Below are 24,108 nucleotides of genomic sequence, written 5' to 3'. Positions count from 1 at the left end.
TTGGTATTAAACATGACTACTGTGCAATTCCGGTAAAACCAGAATTTCAAAATAAAGGCTGTTTACATCTAAAGTCACATGTTCCCAGTATAACCTTGACAAAAACCAATCATTTTACTCTAAGAATAAGATAAAAATAGAAAGTTGTTTACTTGACTAATTGGTTTCTGAATCAAGGTTAGGAACTAGCTCAGCTTTAGGTGTTTACAGCAAAACATTCAGGTCAAACTAATTTTTGGAAAATATCAAATTCCTAGTAAGCAAAATTACATTACTTTGACATGTAATGAAATTTAAAAAAATTAAAACTTACAAACAATTAAATTAAATCAAATATACATAACATCATTACTTTTGCCAATACATATACCCATTTTGCTAATACCCATACCCATTATTCATTACTTTTGCTAATACCTATACCCATTTTGCCAATACATTTACCCACTTTGCCAATATCCATACCCATTGCCCATTAGTTTTGCCAGTACCTATAACATTTTGCCAACATATATACCCATTTTGCCAAAACCTATATCCATTTTGTCAACAAAAATACCCATTTTGCTAATACCCATACCCATTGCCCATTACTCTTGCCAATACCTATACCCAATTTGCCAATACCCATACCCACTGCCCATTACTTTTGCCAATACCTATACACATTTTGCCAATACCTATATACATTTTGCCAATACCTGTAACCATTTTGCTAATATATCCCATACCCATTACTCGTTACTTTTGCTAATACCTATACCCATTTTCCCAATACCCATATCCATTACTTCTGCCAATACCTGTACCAGTTTTGCTAATACCCATACCCATTACCAATTACTTTTGCCAATACCCATGCCCATTACCCATTACTTTTACCAATGCCCATACCCATTACATTTGCCAATACCCATAGCCATTACCCATTACTTTGGCCATTACTCATAACCCATTACTTTTGTAAGTATCCATACTCATTTTTTTGGCCAATACCTATACCTGTTACCCATTACTTTTTTTATGAATACCCACACCCATTATCCATTACTTGTACCAATACCCATACCCATTGCCCATTACTTTTGATAAAACACATACCCATTACCCATTACTTCTGACAATGCTTATGCTCATTTCCCATTTTCACAATACCTATACCCATTACTTTTGCCAATGTCCAGACCCATTACCCATTGCTTTTGATACTGTCAGTGATGTCATGACATCACAAATGACATCAGATGTTATTACATAATTTAATATTTGTAAAAAATATTGTGCAGATTTATTAACTGATGTAACACAGTACTCATATGAAAATCCATGTTATACCTTGTACATGTCAATGGGTTCATAAAAGAAATTGTTTTGTTAGAGACTGAGGCAACTTTTATGTAAATAGTGGCTGATACACAACCTGTAAGGAATTTGTTGAAGAATTTTGTGAAATTGTACCTTTAATCCTTGTGTCCTAATGACTGGGATAAACGTAGATTACAAAATTAAAAAGTTCATTCATTCCCAATTTCATATTGTACCTGAGATTGTCTGTAACTGGTATTTAAGTTCCGTTGTGCAGTTTATATTGCTGGTTAATAGATATAGTTAGACTGAGTGCATGAATTGGAGGTGCGAAATGTATCAAGTTCCGGTTGCAGAAATGGACCAAGACGAGGACGAAGACGTCGTATTTCAGGTTTCGTTATGATCATTTACTAATACTGCTATTTGCATGATGACCGTTTTCGTACTTATAAAATAAATATGTTTCGATTTAAGCTAAATAAAGAACAGAATCTAGTCACAAATAAGATTCATGTTGGACTTTACGTGTATAACGTATTTTCGAGCTACCATGGTACTTTAATTCTTCGACTGTATCACAGGTTCAGTTGTTGAATGGATTAGAGACAGACTATCGAAATCATAAAGAATCATCACAGACTGGTTGAATCCGATATAATGATTAAGGGAGGGGAAGGAGAATGAGAATGGTAAAACGTAAATCAAGACTTTACAACCGAGCTGAAAAGACAAACCAGTGGACTGTATACAGATCATTTCAGAAACAGTGCAAATAACAGTTCAGACTAGCAGAGACCAACCATATAAATAATACTATCCAAAAAGGACTAGACAATAAAAACTAAGCCATTCTGGATATGGATATATATATATATATATATATATATATATATATATATATATATATATATATATATATATATATATATATATACATACATACATACAAACATACATACATATATATACACTGCTTATATATATACACTGCTGTCAGGCATTTCTGCGCACCTAAGTTTTTCATTTCCAATATTGAAGCAAAGCGCATACGGAATTCAAGTGATTGACCAAAATAAAATACAACAATACTTACCATTTGAAAAGATGCAGAATATTCTGTTCAAAATAATATTAATTTTTGGACACAAAGGATACCACCCCCCTGTTTTCCTGACTCGCGATATGTCGGCCTATTCTGCGCATAGCTTTGAAAAGATGTTAAGTTTATCCATTTGGGCTACATAAATGAAATATATTACTTTGGACTGTTTCTGTCAGCAGTTTAGTCGAGTAATTAGGTCAGGTTTATAGCTAGTTTTACAAAGTTCAATGTAAAAGTGCCAATAAATGGCAAGAGGTATTAAGCAAACTAAACCGATCTTGCAAAAAAGTTAGTAAACTTCAACATTTTATGAATAATAAGCTATTACGTGGAAGAGAAACAACAATGAATAAGATGTAATGTGATTACAACGACTTGTTATGGAGAAAAATTACTACAGAATTTAGAAACAGACTATACACTGAGGAATTTGTTATAATTGATGTTCTAGCGACAAGTAGACACGTTGGGTAGCAGATGATTTTGTACATGTGGGACAACTTCTTGCAAAATTGGAAACTTGGATTAAAATACAGTTTTGTTTTAAGGCACACATTTCCATTTTTTATATAATGTATTTATTTGTATTATTCTAAATAATGCATAGTAAATCAAATTTTCTGGGTTACAGGTTCAAGAAGGTCATGGAGTGGGTCTTCACATTGCCATTTAGAAATCACATTTTTATGTGCATTTCGAGTCTAAATGTGGGATATTTTTGTAGACTTTATGAATATCACTTTTCTTAATTAATATACGATTGTTCATTCTGGATACAAAATGGATTTTTGACCCAATATAGTACGTGATCCAATGTTTACAAAAATGACGTATCATTGTGCAGAATTACCAAACGAGCAGAATTGGCTGACATGGCAGTGTGTATATATATATATATATATATATATATATATATATATATATATATATATATATATATATATATATATATATATATATAACATGACAACTTTGGCATACCACCACTGAGGAAAAAAAGGATTCTAGTAAATGACAGCAAAACAAAAGCTCAAATACTTGTAGACCAATTTAAATCAGTTTTCACCAAAGCCATTTCCAACACTGTGCCAGAAATGAAAAAATCTTACAAATACAACCTTAACTACCAAGCGTTACAGTAACAACAGAAAGCATTGAAAAACTGTTGTCAAATATAAATACTTCCAAAGCAAGTGGACCAGACAACATTGATAACTTAATCCTAAAATATTGCAGCCACCAACTTGCCCCTGGAGTGGGAGCTATTTTCCAATTGTCAATTGACTCTGAAGTTTACCAGCAGACTGGCTAAATGCAAATATAGCCCCTGTGTTCAAAAAAGGAGACTTACTTCTTGCAGAAAATTACAGACCAGTTTCCCTTACATCAGTCACATTTAAACTTCTCAAACATATAATTTGTAAGCATCTTCTTAACCACCTGGAAATAAATAATATTTTAACTACACCACATCCAAAATAACTTGTGCCCTGATAACTGATGAACCCGCTTATAACATGGGGTCTGGCATGGATCCCGATTTTAAACCAGAAAATACCCCAAAAATTGATCCCTATTTGTTGAACTTGAAGAAAATTGCTATCAAAATTAATAACGGAAACTTTGATGTATTGCTCGTTTTATCGTCGAAAATGGTAGATAAGACCTGGAAATTTGAATCAGTACTATGAAATATCAAATTTAAAAACAGGTCATACAATTTTTTACATTTTCTTTCCAAACGACATTCCTAGTACACCGCAATTAACGATATGTAAGGAAATTTTGATCAATGAAAATGTCACTCATTCCTGGAGGAGGCAGTACTTTAATAAATAAATACAAATTAAATAATTTTTTATCAATTGAAATTTGTGTTCTAGTTCTGTCTTTTAGTTCCTTTTAAGTGTAATCATCATAAATGCAATGTGTCCTCTTGTAATTAAACATAAATGCATCGATCTACCGTAACAGCCATGTCTGCAAGCGTTTCTCAGAGAAAAAAAATAAGTGCCGACCATGTTTTGATAACTGACTTTCAGAAGTATTTGTTGTATTGTTGCACTGAATTAAAAGCTGGCCTCCTTTGTATTATCATGTTAATTATGTCTTTTGAATCAAATAAAGGAGGTGGAATAAAAGAAAAGTTAAAAGGCACGAAAATCCTACAAACTTAAAATCTAGTGGCCCTGTTTGTATGTTGGGTGAACTCACTTCATTTGATCAATTGAACACTTATAAATGTTATTGTGTATGTAACATAAACTACCTTAAATTAACTGACTCTTTCATAACTGTGATCAATGATAACAAGACAGCCAAGCGAAATGAATACTTCGTAAAATAAAGAGCTTGATTTCACAGATACGGACCATTGTGGGCAAGCGAGTTTCAGAGAATTCTTGAACTGGCACTTAGGGATATCCTCAAGGATGATAAGAAGTTTCCTTTTTAATTCTAATTAATTAATTTACGACATCAATATTGTACTAATTGAGCAATACAAAAATTGAGTTTCAACATCGACGATTTGTCTCACAAAATATGTTGTGTTTTTTTTAAAAAAGTAATCTTGTTTGGTGGTGTATCAACAGTTAGTCTAGTTCCCTGCCCTGTGGACTCCCGATTTGGCAGTATAATAGTAAACACCACATCAGGAACTAGGCTCATCAAGAAAACAAAAAGCAGTGATGCAATCCACAGATTTTTTCGCATGTATGTGTTGGTTGTTGGAACCAGTCTGAACTATCTTTCATATGTTGGACATTTTGAAAATAAATGTTATTTAAACAGAATAATGAACAACTTCATCAGAAAAAGCACGTTATTAAAAATTATTATTGACGTGATTGTAAAATGAGGATTGAGTAAAAAAATAGCCCAGCTCCCTAATGCCACCCACCCCCACAGTTTTCTCGATGTCAGAGCGATATTTTTCAAATTTTGGAGGTCCCTCGGTAACTCGTGCCTCGCTTATAGTGCAGTCTGTGTTTGTGGACTCTGTTGTGCGCAAGTTATCAAGGGAGAGGTGTAAACTGAACCATGGCTTTTGATTGGTATACTCCTGCTCAATGCAACTTCTTACAACAATGCATGACCTACTTTAAAAAAATTGACAAAGGAATACAAACCAACACATTGATATTAGACTTTTCAAAATTACTTTCAAGCTGGAAAACTATTTAATCACTGGGCCACTACACTGCTGGCTAGAGATATTCTTGACAAAGCTACACATGCAAGTAGTGGTAGATGGAGAATCATCTGAAGACTCCGGTGTCCCTCAGGGAACCATGTTGGGACCACTCCGTTTTCTTTGTCATATGAATGATCTTTCAGACTGTTTTAGATGACTGACTCGTTTACAGAACAGTTCAAAACCAAAGTGACCACCATACCATCCAGAATGAGCTCAGAGCCCTCAAAAAATGGGTGACAGATTGATGGATGACTTTTGGTGCCACTAAATCCTACCTCAAAAATCACATACAACAAGAAGTCAGAGGACTAACATTGTCTGATGACTTCAAGTGGGAATCACATATTATCATATCGACCAAGAAACAAACACTACATTAGCATTTCTAAAAAGAAACCGCACACACTGTCCACATAGATGTAGACAAACTGTCTATCTAGCACTCATCAGATTCGTGTTCAAGTATGGTTATGTCGTCTGGAATCCGTACTACACTAAGGATGTTGATAGAATCAAGAAAGTCCAACACCAGGCAGAAAGATTTGTATCTGGTGATAACAAAACAAGTGAAGCAGGCTGCATTACCAAAATGTTAACTGAAAAGGTATACCAACACTCCAAGACAGGCTATATAGGATTCCTCTTACATAACTCTATAAAGTAGTCGAGGGGTTGGTGCCGGCTCTCATGCCAAATATATTTTAAAAACCATTAGGACAAAAACACCAAATTAAAGCCAGATCGTTCCTTAATTTTGAAACTATAAACATTGTAGAAAAACAAGAAACAAATAGCAGTAGACGTTTCGGGATCGAGCTTTGTAGAACAGAACAATTTGGAAATTCTTTCTTCGTAAAAACAGTTGTGGACTGGAATCATCCTAGTGAGTGTTGTGTGCATGCAAACAGTAGAGATCTTCAAGACAGCTCTTGAACAATTCTATTAACTTTTTAGTGGCTCTATCTTCTGGTGCAGTTTTATGCTGTAACTGGTGCTGAATATGGAATATAACCTTGAATAACATAAGGGTTGATATATTTAATATTTCATTATGAAGTACATAATAAATATAGGTATAGTGAATTTGCAGCTATAACAACTTTGGGCTCCAGTACATTATTTCATTAAGACAATTTCTTTACCATAGTAAATGAATGTATGGACCCAAAATTATTTGAAATAGCAATCTACTGCTATATCAAGAAATGAGCAAGCAGCAATTTATTTTTTGGATGAAATATATTTTGAGTTGTATGAAACAAATCCTTGATGCTCACTTTTCATGTAATTTTAAGTCTGCATTGGTATGTTTTCTTTACATCATGTCTGTTATTTCCATTTTAAGGGATCTCCATTATACAACCATCTCTTGGATGCAGGAGTGTCTGTTTCAGATGTTCCTTCAGAACCCAAACATGGTTCTAATGTAGTAGTCACAGGGTCTGTGGCACAGTATCAATCAGTGACTCAAAATTGGACAGAGGTACATGTAAATGCAAATTTGATTGTAAGTGTACTTCTTTTTATATTCAACCAATAGATTATTAACTCAGTGCTTCATGGACTTATTGATTAGATAGATAATCACTAACTTATTGATTAGATAGATAATCACTAACTTATTGATTAGATAGATAATCACTAACTTATTGATTAGATAGATAATCACTAACTTATTGATTAGATAGATAATCACTAACTTATTGATTAGATAGATAATCACTAACTTATTGATTAGATAGATAATCACTAACTTATTGATTAGGTAGATAATCACTAACTTATTGATTAGATAGATAATCACTAACTTATTGATTAGATAGATGATCACTAACTTATTGATTAGATAGATAATCACTAACTTATTGATTAGATAGATAATCACTAACTTATTGATTAGATAGATAATCACTAACTTCCATGGCATAACCAGGTACCCATGAAAAGGGGAGACAATCCATTTATAAAACAAAACCTACAATATATCACTGTATCATTAAAATGTGAAAGGCTTGTTAAAATTACATGTATTCACATTTTGTGAGCTATCTAGGTCCTTGACTATGGGAGTAATGTACCCTCAGTCTCCAGGAATAGGAAGTCTTGATAAGAAAACTGGATGTGACAAAAGAGGGAGTCATTAATGGGCAACAATCATCACATTCAGTAAAACTTTATTTTTAGTAAATCTTATTGACCTAATTATTATTATCTTCCAGTTTCATTCAAATCCTCACTTTATGATTGATCATCATGTTTTAAATATGAAAATTTGTTATTTCTGTTCATGTAGTTATTTGTCCTGCTGGCTAGGAATTGTATCTTAGAATTTGTTCATAAAATGTACAGACACTAGATTCGCTGTTTCTGATGACTAAAGGTTCAGAGCTAGTTTTTTAAGGTCCTCAAGATGCATAATCCTTGAATGTTTGGGTGTTCAAGATTAGCATTTATAGGTTCAGGATGCATTGGAAGTGCTTACAAACATATTTGATTTATTGGTGCAGAGGGTTAAAAATTCTGGGAAAATGCAGGAGTATAGGGCTCTTGAGGACCCTTGCTTTTGGGTCAGATATGCTTGAAATTCTCAAAATTGCTGACCATTCTCCCTGTAATGCATCTCCATCTCATGCCTCATTTTCCCTGGTATGTTCCTTTTTTTTAATATTTTGGTCAGCCATGTCTAAAGGATAGACTTAAACAAACAGGCATAAAGCCAGTGTGACTAATTAACAGTTAATCAATATCACCGTAATTATTATCTGATGTGGACTTCCCCACTGAATTCTACTCCAATGTACTTGAAAAATCTAATCTTTTATTGCTTGTATATATATATATATATATATATATATATATATATATATATATATATATATATATATATATATATATCACCTGTCTTAACATGATATGTCATGCTAAAAATATGAGTTTTTACTCTCAAACATAGACACGGTCGTGTTTTAAAAAACACAGTTTTCTGTAATCTTTGAGAAACAAATCAAAGCAAAAACAAAAAGCTTAACCTCCATAACATGTAGTATGTATAAACAGTAAACAGTCCTGCTAAGAGCTCATGTACTATATATATTGTGATTTATATTTTTGTTTCATAGAGCTACTTTATAATGTCAGTGACTGTAACCCCTCGTCTTATGTTAATAGGGCTGTGTTACAGGAAAAGTCTTCAGTCACATCACAAAGTTATGGAAGCACATCAAATCCAAACCACTTGATTGCTCTTTTCTTGTAAGTATTGGCATTTTCTCCAAATTTCACTAAGTAATACAATGAATATTTTTAAGTCAATTATTGCTCCGTCTTTTTGTTCATATATCTTTCTTTCTTCTTGTGATTTATTTTGTTCTTGTCTCCTCCTGTATGTGATGTAATAATTCCTATTTCAATCGACTATCAGTTATAAAAAATTACTATGGATGGGCATACTGTGGATACTTCTTGGGACAAAATGGTTGGCATTCATTTAGTGTTTGGCTTTATTCAAAATATCTATAATAAAAAAATCAATTCAGATCTCCAATATTAGCAATATTTTGGTATGTAAATGTGTCTGGTCAAAATTTGATTGTGTGAAAATGCTGACTTTAACAGTATCATCTTGTAAGCTTCAGTTGATTCATAAATCTCACAGTGTTAATCACAAATACTCTAATTTCACATCATTAAATTGCAGGGATTTTTCTTGGACAAGTGAGAATGTTGCTTGGCTACTTCATTTAGTAAAGAATTAGACCATTTTTAAAGAACAAACATGGGTATTCCACATGAATCTTTCTCATTGGGATTGGGGGTCATTTTGGCTCCTGAATATCCCAAAAAGTCCCTATTTAGATAGCTCCACCTTGAAGACCCCCAAAAGACCTTATATTGATAACTCCAGTTTTGGCTCCTGAGGACCCCCAAAAGTCACAATATTGACAACTCTCTACAGGCTGATTTTTAGGGATACCTTATTTACTGTGTCTGTTATAATTGTGCCCGCATTAGTTAACTCTTATTTTTAAGTCTGTATTATAAAGTCTTAACAAATATTTATAAATCTCCTTGCCCAGTAAGGCAAGAACTACACATTTTTGAAGTCTGTATTATAAAGTCTTAACAAATATTTATAAATCTCCTTGCCCAGTAAGGCAAGAACTACACATTTTTGCTTCCCCAGCTGTTATAGAAATTTCAAAGGTGACAGTGTAAATGACCTAAATTTGATCTTGTGAAAGGTTGTTTTCCAGAATGTATTCTGTGACCCGTCTGACATGAGTTGTATGTAATTACAAAACTGAAACCAGTCTGCTCTTCCACTGGTAAGCATTTATTAATATCAAATATGAGAGCAAAGCACTTGTATGAGTTTGATCTAAATAAATGAAAAACAAACCTCTTGTGAATTGGATGGGTTTTCTATTAACAAAGTTGGCAGTACTCTTGACACACCATCCCTTTCATTAAATAGTAATATTGCTGAATCAGCACTTGCATCTGTTCTAGTAAGACAGCCAGAAAGTGAACTTCAGAGTTAGTGGATATTGTACAGCCCTGCTGCTGGCATTGCCTTAGTGGTTAACTTCCTAATGTCACAATCACTTGAAGCTGGGTAGTTGACAGTGGAGGAAAAGGCCCTGCAATTTTTTCCATCAATTCTCCCCTCCAACAAATGCAGTGTCATTTTATGCCAGCTGTGCTACCTATTTTCTTCCAGTTATGACAGCAACTAAGCAGTCTGCAAAGTCAGTACAGATATTATATTTGGCCCATGTGGACCAGTCACACAACGATTTTTTATAGATATTTTTTCTTCAAAGGATGGACTCTCAATATATGCTTCACTTTGACTTGTGTGACACACAAGACCCCACCTCAACCTTTTTTGCCATATGACAGATTTTTGGCAGTGTTGCCATATGACAGATTTTTGGCAATGTTGTACATGCAGAATATGTAGTATTCATGCCAGAAGCAGATAATATGACCCTGGGGACAAAATAACTTCCATAGTATTGTTGGTGGGGAAGATTTTACGTTTCAACATACCAATGCATATTCATTGGAAACATATTCCCTAATTAATTTCCCATCCAAGTGCCAACATGTTTTAAATAATCACTTACTGAATCAACAGTTTCCAGTGTTATATCCCTAGATTTTTTATATATGAACAGTTATAGTGTAGTTTGGAAACAACAAAAAGGTAATAAAAATGATTACTGTCTTCCGCAACAATTTATTTCTAATGACAGAATCATAAAAGAAAATATTTCTTTCACTTGTGAGTAGTTGGGACATAAACATCAACTGCAGCATAAATGATGACATTAATCCCTCAATAATGACAGTTCTTGTCAAAAGATGCATTAATTCCCATTTATCACATAGTCTGTACAGTTTTCCTGTAGTATGTGCAGTTTCATATTTTTGATATTACCACACATTAAAATATCACTTTATGTGATTCTGATTGGTCCGAATAAGGCCATGAAATTATTGTGCAGTATCCTCTTTACTGATTGGCTGCGATCATGGGAAAACTTTTTTAACCCCACCATCTAGAATGATTTGTTTTGAATGAATATTTTTGGCTGTCATTTTTTGATCAAGTTGCAAAAGGGAATTGGGTCAAAATGGTCTCATCTGTTTCAATATGGCCAATTTACCTCTACAGGGAATTGTTATGTTATGTATAACATATAAGATGAAAAATGGTTAAAACCCCCCAAGACAAGAACAATAACAACAAGTAAAACTACGGGTATTTCTCAGTTGATAGCGGGAGTGGGGGTGGAGGGACAGTATATCTGTAGCATGGAATCCACCCTATATACAAGCATGGTTTAAGTGTGAACTTACAGAAGTAAATAAACTCACCTTTGTTTACAGAAAAATGTAGACATAAACCCCAACTGACAGAACTTTATCCAACCACAGCATATTTACACGGTAAATATGCGATGCAAGTCTGATTCAAAAATAGATTTGTTTACGTTTTCTGTACAGTCTAATGTTCCAAATCAAGTACTGTAAATATCTGGTCACCAATACATTACAGTAAATATGATTATTTCTGCATTCAGTAATCTTCTTTTCACAGAAATATTGCAACAATGTAATGTTTAGTTGTGATGTAGAATTTCAAGGTAAACACTGGCACTGTGTTGTGTATGCCAACTCAAACTGGTACTGTGCACCATATCAGACAATGTGACATCACACGCATTGGACATTTTGTCTTTTTAAAATGTTTTGTTTATTTGGATGGATGCTTTTTCTTTGATTTACAGTTATCTAAAATGTATGATCTACTTTTACTATTTCAACTTTGTTTGGGACTATTTTTATGCACAACAAATGAAAGGTACAGTCTCTGTCAGAATGAACAAAATTATTTGTTCTTCTTTCTATTTAAATAATTTCTACTGAAATAAAAACTTTGTGATAAAAAGAATCTCAGATGATTAATGATTTAATATTAAATTTATGAAACTTGTTAAGTAATGTCCAGCTCAAAAAAGCTGGACATTATTCAACTCGTTTCATAAATTCAATATTAAATCATTACCCATTTGAGATCCTCTATTTATTATTTGTCTTCAGCATTTATTTGTACTATTCATCTCTGCTTTCTTGCAAGCTTTACTGTAATCCTTCGTCTGATACCAGTAATTAAATCAATTAATATTAGTAATTGAATCTAATTGATATCAGTAATTAAATCTAATTGATATTAGTAATTGAATCTAATTGATATCAGTAATTAAATCTAATTGATATCAGTAATTAAATCTAATTGATATCAGTAATTAAATATAATTTCAAATAATAGTAATCCATCTCATGTTATAAGTGGTCACATATATGAGCTTGGTATATTGTTCCTCACTGTTTTATATATCTTATAAAACTAACCTGTTAAGAAGTACTGCCACATGGTTTTGAATTCATAGACAAGATCAGAGAGGAGAGTATACACAGAATCAAAGTGTCAGCAATGTGGAGAATGATGTTTCATATTCTATTAGTATGTAGAGTAGAAAATGTCTGTGGTAAAAACGTTCAAAGGGTGTTACCCTTTATTCATAAGAAAATGTCAACGTGTTCATCTGGAATATTTTCTTTAATACTGCAAGGTGGATGTTACTACAGCCTGCATCTAGTCACTTGTCTCAAATTAGTTTCAATTAATAAATACATTTTTAAACAAAATAACCCAAAACATGTCCTTATTTCATGTGCTTTTCTATTTTGCTGTGAATGTATAAGTACTGTAATGTAATTTATTTTGTTATAATTATAGGTTTCAGTAACAGACCAAAGAAATTGGGACTAGTTTATTGATTCTTTTATTAATAATTATTACCAACCTTCTAGTCTCCTACCAGCAACCATACTACAATAATGATTTAATTTGTAAGACAAAATCTTACTTATTATATCTATTTTCATTGTTTCTTTTGTTTTGATGGCATACCTAGTGAGCATTCTTAAGTGATATTTATGCAGATTTGTATGTGATGGTAAGAGATAAGAACATACCAGATTCTTTTACTTCAAATGTGAAGTTGTATTTTTCATTATGCTTGAACTGTATTTTCTTGTGTACTGAAATAAACTACATGAAGCTAGGAAAGTAATGTCATTTTTAATTAATTTTCTTTGCGGCATAGGGAATAACCACATATGGCATATGTGGGTTTGGCTGCTTGGGCATGGATTTTCAGTTCTTTTGTTAGTTTTCAGATTCTGAATGAAATAAAATTGTCAGTTTTAGGACAGCAGTATATTAATTTTTTTTCTTTCTTTCTCATCTGAAAACATGTATAAAATATGGTAATACTTACCCAGTCCTAATATGAGCACTCTTTCCTAAGCCTCCTCCACAGTTACAGGCCATGAAGAGTGCGTACTTCTGTTTCCATAGTAATTGATGAATGAAGAGCTTTGGCACTAATCTCTCCAGCCATTGGTAGACCATGTATTCGATTGTCTTGGTAAGCAGCTCTTTTGTTGACAAATCAAGCCAAATGATGTGGTTAAGTTCTTTTTCAATTGGAAAGGGTTGATTTGCAAGGTAATGGATGTTCTTATGTGTTATGACCAAAAAGTATTATAGAAGAAAAATTTTATTCCATGTTTATGAAAATTATGTCAAACACTTATTTAAATGTGTTGTATTTCTTTTTTTTTCAGGACATGCACTGTGACACAGTGATTGTCCAAAAGCTTTGCATGTGTCCCAGTCTGCAGGAAGAAGACAGTCAGTTTCTGGAAACATATGTGGAACCAAAGTCCTCTGACATTGCTGGGTCTGTTTCGGCTTTGGAGAGGATGTCATTGCCAAAGTCTGCATAGTAAGAACTCATCATTTTACATAAGCTATGCTAGTCAGAGAGAGACATAGAAGGCGAAGTAAATGTCATTGATTGATAGAGAGATGGCGTGAAATGCAGTTACTGATAGAAATTAAATCAGACAGAGGAATTGATAGGCAGAGTCATAGATGAACTGAGAGAGAAAGAGAGAGAAATAAGCAGTATTAAGTAGAGACCAACATACAAACAGAACGTTTATACTTAGGCAGATACAGAGTCAAGTCAACAGGTTAAAGAAGAGATTTGATTTGGATTCCGTATAAGGACAGACCAGACATTTCAAAATTTCATTAAAAGGCATGATAATGTGATTACCTATGAAACAAATAAGTTTAATATTTTTCTGTTTAATTATCTATGATAGCCTAGACACCATGCATATAACTGGTTGTCATTTTTTTGTTTTGGTGGAATTTCAGTCCCTTTATGTGTATGGCAAAGTACCCAGTCTCTTATACCAGATATTATTTGTATTACTAATAATAGTAATAAACTGTGGTGTTACTAAAATTAGTAACAAAGTATAGATCCACTCACCTTTCAGGTCAGTTTCTTATATGTCAAGGTAGACAGCTTTAATTTAGATCAATGAATAGGCCTTCTAGCAGTTACCACCCTTGGTCATTCTTCTGCTGATTGGTGGTGTTTGAAACTGTTGTAGTAAACACCACAATAACTCCTTATAAATTGTTTCAGTTTGTTAATATAAATTCCATGGTGACATAAAGAAAAGTTAACTTAGTAATTAAAATTCACTTATTTTATTCAGGTTATAAGATTATAATTATTGTTTATAATAGTAAAAATTACAGTGAATAGCAGGATCTCACTAGTTATGTTCTTTTAGTTAATCTTATGTAAATTACAATCACTTCAACCTTTCTTTGGTGTTTTCAATAATTTGATTCTTCTCAATCTCTGAATTAATGCTTTATATACCTGCAATTTATCATTTCAGTATTTTTGCTTTGGCTCTGCCATTTGTGTGTGCCTATTGTTACTACAGAGTTGTCTACCCTGAATTACCCTGGCCATATAGAATATACACAGATATCTCTTCCATTTTGACTATCATCTACATCCTTTTCTTTGGGGTTTATCAGCTCTATGTCCTCTTTGCCAGAAGAAAGAGAGAGAAAAGGATACACTTGGTTGACAGATTTTTGGAAATAGATGCATCTTTACTCACCCTGTTCCGGAAGTCCATACGCCTTGTTCAGGAAACAGAACTAGTTGCTAGAGGATTCACATTGTGAGTGTGTTAGGACTAGTAATATTTTCATGCCCTCATCTCAAGAGTAGAAGATGGTATATGTTTTTGTTGCAGTCCTTCTGTACATACTCCATCTGACATCCATTTTTGCTCTATAGGACAAGAACTATTTAACTTAGTCATTACATTTTACACAGTTTATTCTGGTCACAAGTAGATGACCTGATTAGATTTTCAGGCAAATACAGAAATTTTTCAATTATACATTTTTTTAACCTTGATAAGCTTCCACTACTTGTCAGAATGACTATCTTGATTTAGTTGTGTCCTTTATGTCAGGCATTTCTGCATTTTTTTATGTTAATCCATTTGTGTGTCAGACTTTCTGCATTCATTTTATGTCAATCCAGTTGTATATATTTTCTGTCCATCCTTCTGTATGTCTGACCTTCTGGATGTGTCTGTGTCCATCCATCCATTGAACAGAATGCCTACACTGACAGTGTCCACTGAATGATAAACATGTATTTGTCAAGTTTAATGACTTCAACCCTGCGAGACAGATGTTTCTGTATGTGAATTCAGTTGAGGAACTTTATGATGATTTACCAGCTGAAAGTGTCTTGGAGTTTTCTTGAGGGAGTGTTGTTTTTATAACAAATTTAAGCATATTTTATAGTTTGTTTTATATACATTTTATGGAATTTTACCACCTTTACCTTTTTTATTTTATCTTATGTGACTTCATGTTTTCATTATTTGCAAGTGTTTATCCTCTTAAGTGTTTTTGCAATTAATTTTTACATTTTTAGAATTTTACCTTTACGTATTGCAATTGTTGTGCAGAAGTACTTTTAAATGCTAATATTTGCATAATTATATGCTGTAAAATTTTTGACAAAATTTTTTTCTATATTAAACAAAAATTCACTTGAAGGAGACAAATGAAATCTATTTGGTATATCTGTATTCATATATATATGACCTGATTAAAATTAGAACAGTATTTCAGTTTTTTGCCATTTTTTTTGACATTGTGTTGATGAAACCTTCATTTAGCACTATTAAGTAAAACCAACTTGAGACAGACAAAATGAAATTTGGTATAAATATTTGTATTTCTATGTCGATGACCTCTTCAGATGAAATTTTATATGTATGTTTGCAAGAAGATGTAGATAACCTGATTAGACTTGTATCCCAATTATAGCAAGCTTTCTCATTTTCTTAATTTTTCATTTAAATGTTTCAGTTTAAATTGGAATGGAGGGGCATACTTGTTTTTCAAACACAAATCATCTTGAATTTAGATTTTTCTGAGTAGATAAATGAAATTTGGCAGGAATATTAGTATTTATATATTAATGACCTTATTAGATTTGTAGGCCATTAAAATAATTTTCCAGTTTTATTACACATTTTTATATGCTTACAAAAGGTGGAGTTTATATCATTATTATGCATGTCCATTCATCCATCTGTATACCCTTTATTTTCATTCTGTCCGGCCTTTTTTATTTCCATTCTGTATACTGATTTTTATTTTTCCATTCTGTATACTGATTTTTATTTCCATTCTGTATGCCAATTTATTTTTACATTCTGTATACACTTCTATTTTTACATTCTGTACAGGGGCCCCGAGTGGCCATGTGGTCTGAAGTGCTAGCTGGTACAGATCACTGCCACCTCACCTCTGTCTGTGTTTGGTTTGAGTCTTGGGCTCAGCCAATGTGGGTATGTGAGAAAGCTTGCCAGTAGCTTCTTGTGGGTCAGTGGTTCTTTCCGGAGTTTCTCCTGGTTCTTCCTCCACTGTTTATACTGGCCGAAATGTATAGCCTATCTTGTGCTCAAAAATGTCGATAAACCCTATAAAAACAACAACAGCATTCTCAATACACTTTTTTATATCCATACAATTACTTTAGTTTTCACCATCTGTGTTTACCAAACGTTGTGAATGGCTTGCAGTGAGGTAAAGGAGTCTATTGATTTTGGTTTCAAATCATCAGAGGTCAAGGTCACTGTAACTTATTTTAAAAAAAGAAGCTTTGACACAGTCACGTTAGTTATATATCACAGACCTTGACCAAGCTTTATTGATGGCTTGCACTTGGAGTAAGGAAGAAGCATACTGATTTGTGTTCAAAACTAAAAGAAACACGGTTTCCACACAGTAATTTTATTTGTATATGACAGGCCTAAAGTAAGCTTTCTAAATGGCTTGCACCTGGAGTAAGGAAGAAGCCTAGTGATTTAAGAGTCAAAAGGTCAAAACCATTATGGATAGAAATGGTTCCTGATCAAAATAATTACTTCTCAACCATGTACTTTCATCAAAGTTTGTGGATGGCTTACACTTTGGGTAAGAAAAAAGGCCATTAAACAAGTAGTCAAAGGATCAAAGGTCAGTCTCAATGTCACTGAAAAAGAAAACTGGTTTTCATAGTAACTTTAGTTCTTGACCAAGTGCCTTGACCAAAGTTTGTGGAGGGCTCGCACTTAATATAAGCAAAAGGCCTATTGACTTTAAGGCAAAAGATCGAGGTTGTTGTGACTCCAAGAAAAGTAGGTTATGCTCATATCTTTTGTTCTTGAGAAGGTTCCTTTATCAAATTTTATGGATAGCTTTCAATTAGAGTAAGAAAAAATCCTATAGATTACTTAAAAACTGCATACTTGACCATAGATCTAGGTCATTGAGAACCATTGGTCAGTAATCGCTAGAGTGAACCGGGGCCCCGAGTGGCCGAGTGGTCTAACGCGCTCTTCGTTACGGATCACTGCCATCTCACCTCTGTCTGCGTGGGTTCGAGTCTCGGATTCAGCCAATGTGGGTATGTGAGAAAGCTTGCCAGTAGCTTCTCGTGGGTCGGTGGTTCTTTCCGGGGTTTTCCCGGGTTCTTCCTCCACCATTAATACTGGCCGCCATGTATAGCCTATCGTGTGCTGAAAAATGGCGTTAAACCCAACAACAACAACAACTAGAGTGAACCACATCCTACTAGCACATACACAGAAGACAGGTTAATGATGTACAGTTTATATTTGTTGTTTATATTTTGGATGTTCCTTTATCAGTTAACCTGGATCCTGTTTGACAGACATTCCTGACTGACTGACTCTGTCCCTTTTTGACAGACATTACTGGCTGACTGACTCACTCTGTCCCTTTTTGACAGACATTTACTCCAACCCAGTTTGACAAACATTCCCTTACCCATTAACTCTGACCCCATTTGACAAAGGTTCCCTTACCCATTAACTCTGAACATCAGCCATTGTGATATGTGATAAATACTTTGATGCCAGATAGATTATGTTTAGCAAATCACAATTTTTTAAAATTACAGTTTGAATATAACACTCTAAATTTGCAGAAATTTATGGGTGCTAAAATGTTTTGCCAGAACTAGAGAAAAAACATGAGTTGAAGAGTTTTTAATTAATTAAGTTGTTAATTAAGCATTTTCTATTACAGAGTCAGCCAGCAGAGCCCAGTGTCTAGAATGGAGCTGGGACATTCATGGAAGATGTCGCACAGACAGTGCCCAGACCTGCGGAAGTTAGTTTTCCTTACATCTAGAACAGCCATGTTGAAATTCAGGGAGGCAACACAGAAACTTCTTGAGATGTATCTTTGTACTGCATGTCATCGTATTGTGTTGATGAATATTATTGTATTAGATGTTATTATTACAAGTACAGTCTGCTCAACTTTATCTGACTTTCACTTAATCGTACATTGTGTTGATACAGTGAAAGTATTTGAAACAGGTTTATATATATATATATATATATATATGTTTAACCAATTGTCTTGTGTTCCAGCTTTGATGTCTTCATTGGATATGAGCTTTCAATACAGTCTCTCATATTAAGACAGAAATCAGACCCTAATAAATTTGTCAAGAAGTAGGGGATATGTGTATTATCAGACAAGGATATCCCTTGTAAATGTTTTCCAAAATTTTTAAAACATTGGATGGGGATATATGTATATAAATATAAATAAACACATGTTATTTGTCATGCATATATATATATATATATATATATATATATATATATATATATATATATATATATATATATATATATATATATATATTTATATATAGTTACGTGTTTAGGCTCTTACAAAAGTAACAAAAAAAGAGTGAAGATGACAAGCTTTGTAAAATTTAACAAATAATTTATTTCCCTAGAAAAACAAGGTAAAAATGAGAAAAAGAACTTACTGTTTTACAAATCAAATCTAAAAATAATCCAATAATTAAAAAATAGAACTCCTAGTAATAAAAAGTCCTAATGAAGCTGAGTTCGAATCCTTATGAAATCCAAAATGGAAGGTGATGATGTATGCTGTAGTCCTTTGTTGAATCACAAAAAATAATATTTTTAATTCTGTATAAATTTTGATAAATGTTCAAGAATTAATTTAGAGCACTAGTATTTCCAGGGAAAACAAATTTGAAATCCCATTAAATTGAAGAAAACAAAATAATTAGCCCAAAACTGGTCACAACATAAAACACTTTAACTTCTCAAGTATTAAGGCAAGAATGACAATTCTTTCTCAAAACATTAGTAAAAAATCTAACTAGAACACAAAACATATTCCCATATGGAAGTCAAGAGTTCATCCTTCTGGGAAAATGAAAAGTTTGTAACAATAAACACATGTTATATGTCACATACTCCAAGTATGGCCTTGATTCCACTTTACGAATATTACTCTGAGAATGAATAAAAATAAAAATAAAAATATTTGTTTACTACAACTCTTACTGGTTCTGAACCAAGGTCAGGAACTAAGTCAGCATTAGATGCAAAGTTTCTATTATTAGTTGTTTTCTTTGAAAATTAAAAAAAAATCAGTCCAAACTGAACTCTATTCCAGTAAATAAAGTTACATTACAATAGTATGTAATGGAATAAAAAAATTAAAACTAACAAACAAACAATTAAATTAAATCATAAACATATATATGTGTTCATTTATCTGTCATTAATTATCCAAGTCATGAATCATCATTGTCCCAACAACAGGATGATTTTGGGAGAATTGCTTTGATATGCATCAGGGTCACAAAAATGAATAGTGCACACTAGCAATGATCATGGAGTGTTGTACTTACCCCACACCTAAAAATGATGTATTACAACATCTTTGTCTCTGTAATTAAACAAAAATTCTGATAAATTTTAAGTCTCAAAAAAGTCTTGTGAAAATTGTTGCCATAATGTCAACAAAAAGCATACATTCCGTTTGGAAATCTTGAGTGATTTATAAACTGCTATCAAATGACCATGCAGGATTTCTGTCATGGTAAAGTTGTGTGATTTGTGCCATACTGAAAAGATTCACTTGCCAATATACTTTTTCTTTGTGCATATAATAAAAGGAGTCTGTGATCTTTGACCTGTGCAAATTGGATTAATTTGTAAATACTTATTCAACTGTTATTTTATGTGTGGTTAATGGGTTAGTGGCCTAGTCTGTCTATGGAGTGACCCTTGCTTGGGAAGATAGGTAAGAATATAGCAAGAAAATGTACACCAGTCTATACATTTTTAAATACTCATTTATCATTATTTTATATGCAGTTAGTGATGTGTGTCTCTTGTTTTATAGCCAGTTGGGTACTTTTTCCCAGTTTCTGTGTAATGACCCTTACTTGTGGATATTCAGCTAAGAGTAGCAGAAGAAAGTGATTACCAAACTCTAAATATTTTAGTGATTTTAAATTTTTTGGACCTCTATTATCAATCTTAAATACTCCATCATTTCACAGTGTAATGCAACTATGCTTTCCAAGCCCCAATTTATGTTTGAGTACATCAACATTTTTTTCTGAGTAAATCAGTATTTTTTAGCATTGAAAACAATCATAAACCAACTGTTGGATTGAATGAACAATAAAAAAATCAATGAGTTCTTTAGCATGTAAATGAGTTATTAATTTGTCATGGATTAAGTTGTTTGTATATCTTAATGTTCATGTAGGTAAGCATAATATTCATTTTGTTCCTTTGGTGCTTTTGACCTATGGGGTCAAAGACTAGACTTACCTAGCTCACTATATTTTTTGCAATATAAAAATTCTTGACAAATTCCATAAGTTATTAAAATAATATTAGCACATTTAATCATATTACTGAAATATTGTTCAAAATAGAGAGAAGGTGCTGACAGTTTTTCTGTGCAAGTAAATTTTGTCAGTTGCCCAAAAATGTTATACAGTTTGGATGGAAAAAAGATTTTTACAGAATTTGATGAAAATCTTTATTTGGTGCAGATTGAGTATTATAGGATTTGTCAAACACTGAGGATGGATCTTTGTTAACCTTATCTAGCACTAGCTGTCCAGTCAGTGTTGAGTTTGATAGTATCAACCATTATTTAGCCTATATTCCACTCTCCGAGTATGGCCCATGTATGCAGATTTCTGGAGAGAAGGATACAGCAGACACAGAGTTATACACGGCAACTGATGGCTATTCTATTGCAGCTTTGAAGGTACTGTTATGTATATTACTGTTACGTATATTTAATTTTTATATTTCATTACATGCTATTGTAATGTAACATTGTATGTTGGACTTGACCTTATCTAAAATTGAGTTCATTCATGTTTGACTTGAATTGATTTTTGTAAAATTTTATTCTGTAAACAACTAGTACAGAGCTAAATTATTATATGTATGGGTTTAAAATCAGAATTATTAATAGAAGTAAATATGTTTATTTGGGTCTAGGTCTAAGTTTTGGAATTTCCTTAGTGTATTTGAAATAGTGCAGGTTCTGGTTTCTAATAATAACTAACAATTTTATTTTGTAAACATCATGATCATTTTAGAAAATCAATTTCCATTAAGTAATAGTTTTTTTTTAAAGAAAATGCTAATTGTGACCTGAGGTCAAGTAAAGAACTATATAATCTTGTAACTGAGAGGATTTTTCATTCGTGCTTTAAGATATGGCACAGTCAAGTTGTATTATTTGTTGTGTCCAGTATTATTTCGGGCTTGAATCTCTTCAGATTATTGAATTCAAGTGATTATTTTCTCTGGAAATACAAAAGTGCTCTGATAAAATTCTTGGATAGAGACATTCGCTGGAATTTAAAGTGAATTCAAACCTGGAATTATATTACTGTGATTCAACAAAAGACTTAGCACACCAACACCTACCACAGACACAGCAGCACCTTCAGTTTTGGATTTCCTTTGGACTTCTGCTGAATTTTATTCAGGGCTTTAAATTATTAGGAATTGAGTCTGTAATTCTAGGATTATTTGGGATTTAATACTCAATAATGTAAGTGCCTTTTTATTACATTTTTACTTTGTATTCTAGGGAAATAAATTTTTTGTTGAATTTTACGAAGCTTGTTGCTTTTTACTCTTTTCAGTTACTTATTTAAGAACAGTACTCATTAATTTATGTCCCCATTTCAAAAGTTAGATGGTATTGCTAGTAGCTGCCCATGGGTTGATATTTCTTATCAAGGAAGGGTTCTTACAGTCTTTGAAGGTCTTTGACAGTTTGGGAAAAATGAGGTTGCATTTTCAAGGCCTTGAAAGTTTGGGAAAATCAAGCAGATTACCCTGAGGTCTTTAAAAGTCTTTGTAAGTTGAAATAAACCCAAACATTTTAATTTCTTTCCATAATCATAAATAAAATTGTCCAAGGTTGTTAGATTCGGATGTAGTCAAGTTTTCCCTTTTTCTTTCTTTTGATTAATTATAGTTTGAATTTCATCATTAAACAATATTGTAGTATTTTGCATTCATTGTTTTCTTATACAACATAACTTTTATTTAAAAAATGTTAGCCACAATAAGTATTGGAAATCTATTATTGTGGTCCTTGAAAGTTTGGGAAAAGTCTTTGAATTTATCATTCAGAATTCTGTATGAACCCTGCAAGGTTTTCCCAGGTTTTTTCTCCACCAACCCAATTATACTGGCCACCATGTATAGCATATCATGTTCTGAAAAATGGCATTAAGCCCATAACATCAACAATAGAAGATTTTGTCCCCACTTCAAAAGTCGTGTGGTATCGAGATCCACTTAGTTCATCTGTCTTTGCAGCCATCCATTAGGAACGCATGCATATTTGTATGTGTATCAGTCCTTCCTGTGCAAGCTGTATATTTTTTTTTTAAATATGCCTATTAACCTAAAACATATAATGGGGATGAATTTCAAGACGAAGATGTGTCACACACCAAAATACATCTTTATTACCTACTTTCCAGGATGCTTTTTGCATTCCTGAAAAGTTGTTTTCAGGTTTTAATAGCAATCTCTTTTAATTGCAATATTTAAACTTATTGACACCAGATTTGTACATTGGAATGAAGTATGGTTATGCACTAAAACTGGTGTAGCTATTACCTACTTTTAGGTGTTTATTCTAGATTGCTGGAAAATTGTGCCCAGTCTCAAATTCAAGTAAGTTTTTATCCGTGTGCTATGGTACTATGGTGCTATGGGGGATGAAAATATGTCATTTACCCGAACTTGGTTGTTATTATTCTTTTCCAGAATGCATTTTATGTCTCAAGCTCAAAGTCTGACACCTCATCAGTTGCCACCAAAATTGGACAGGGTGTGCATCATGGTCAAAGCATTTGTAATGCAATGGAACTTATTTACTCTTTCCTACATTGCCAGGAGTCATCCGAAGGTCTTTAAAATAAAATCCAGGCTCAAGTTAAGGCTGCAACATGTACCAGAATTTGTAAATGTGTGTACTACACAGTATACAGTAAATGAAATGATGCCATTTAATTGAACCAATTTGAAACTCAGCCTTTCCCTCAATCTGCATGTTCGGCTTACATCTAACATCAAGTTCTAAGTGTTTGAGATTGGGCAAAACATGCTT

The 24,108-nt window shown here is 32.9% G+C and overlaps 1 protein-coding gene across 2 annotated transcripts in view; it reads left to right on the top strand.

Annotated features, from left to right (window-relative positions):
• Positions 1–1,647: 1,647 nt before the first annotated feature.
• The window catches only part of LOC149802226 (vezatin-like), a 43,762-nt gene continuing 21,301 nt past the window's right edge, over positions 1,648–24,108 (top strand). The window contains exons 1-7 of one of the 2 annotated variants that reach the window (XM_089956653.1): positions 1,648–1,699; positions 6,955–7,092; positions 8,778–8,861; positions 13,812–13,972; positions 14,952–15,245; positions 18,688–18,840; positions 21,573–21,729. In XM_089956653.1, coding sequence (XP_089812779.1) covers positions 1,664–1,699; positions 6,955–7,092; positions 8,778–8,861; positions 13,812–13,972; positions 14,952–15,245; positions 18,688–18,840; positions 21,573–21,729 — 1,023 coding nt within the window. In that variant the 5' untranslated portion in view covers positions 1,648–1,663. Of the gene's footprint in view, positions 1,700–6,954; positions 7,117–8,777; positions 8,862–13,811; positions 13,973–14,951; positions 15,246–18,687; positions 18,841–21,572; positions 21,730–24,108 lie in introns of both variants that reach the window. The other variant, XM_089956652.1, reaches the window with a different exon arrangement.

The sequence above is a fragment of the Sinohyriopsis cumingii genome, chromosome 4, assembly GCF_028554795.1.
Source record: "Sinohyriopsis cumingii isolate HCF-2022 chromosome 4, ASM2855479v2, whole genome shotgun sequence".
Taxonomy (NCBI): domain Eukaryota; kingdom Metazoa; phylum Mollusca; class Bivalvia; order Unionida; family Unionidae; genus Sinohyriopsis; species Sinohyriopsis cumingii.
Note: the sequence above shows the minus strand (reverse complement) of the source record. Positions and strands in the feature narration are given on the sequence as shown.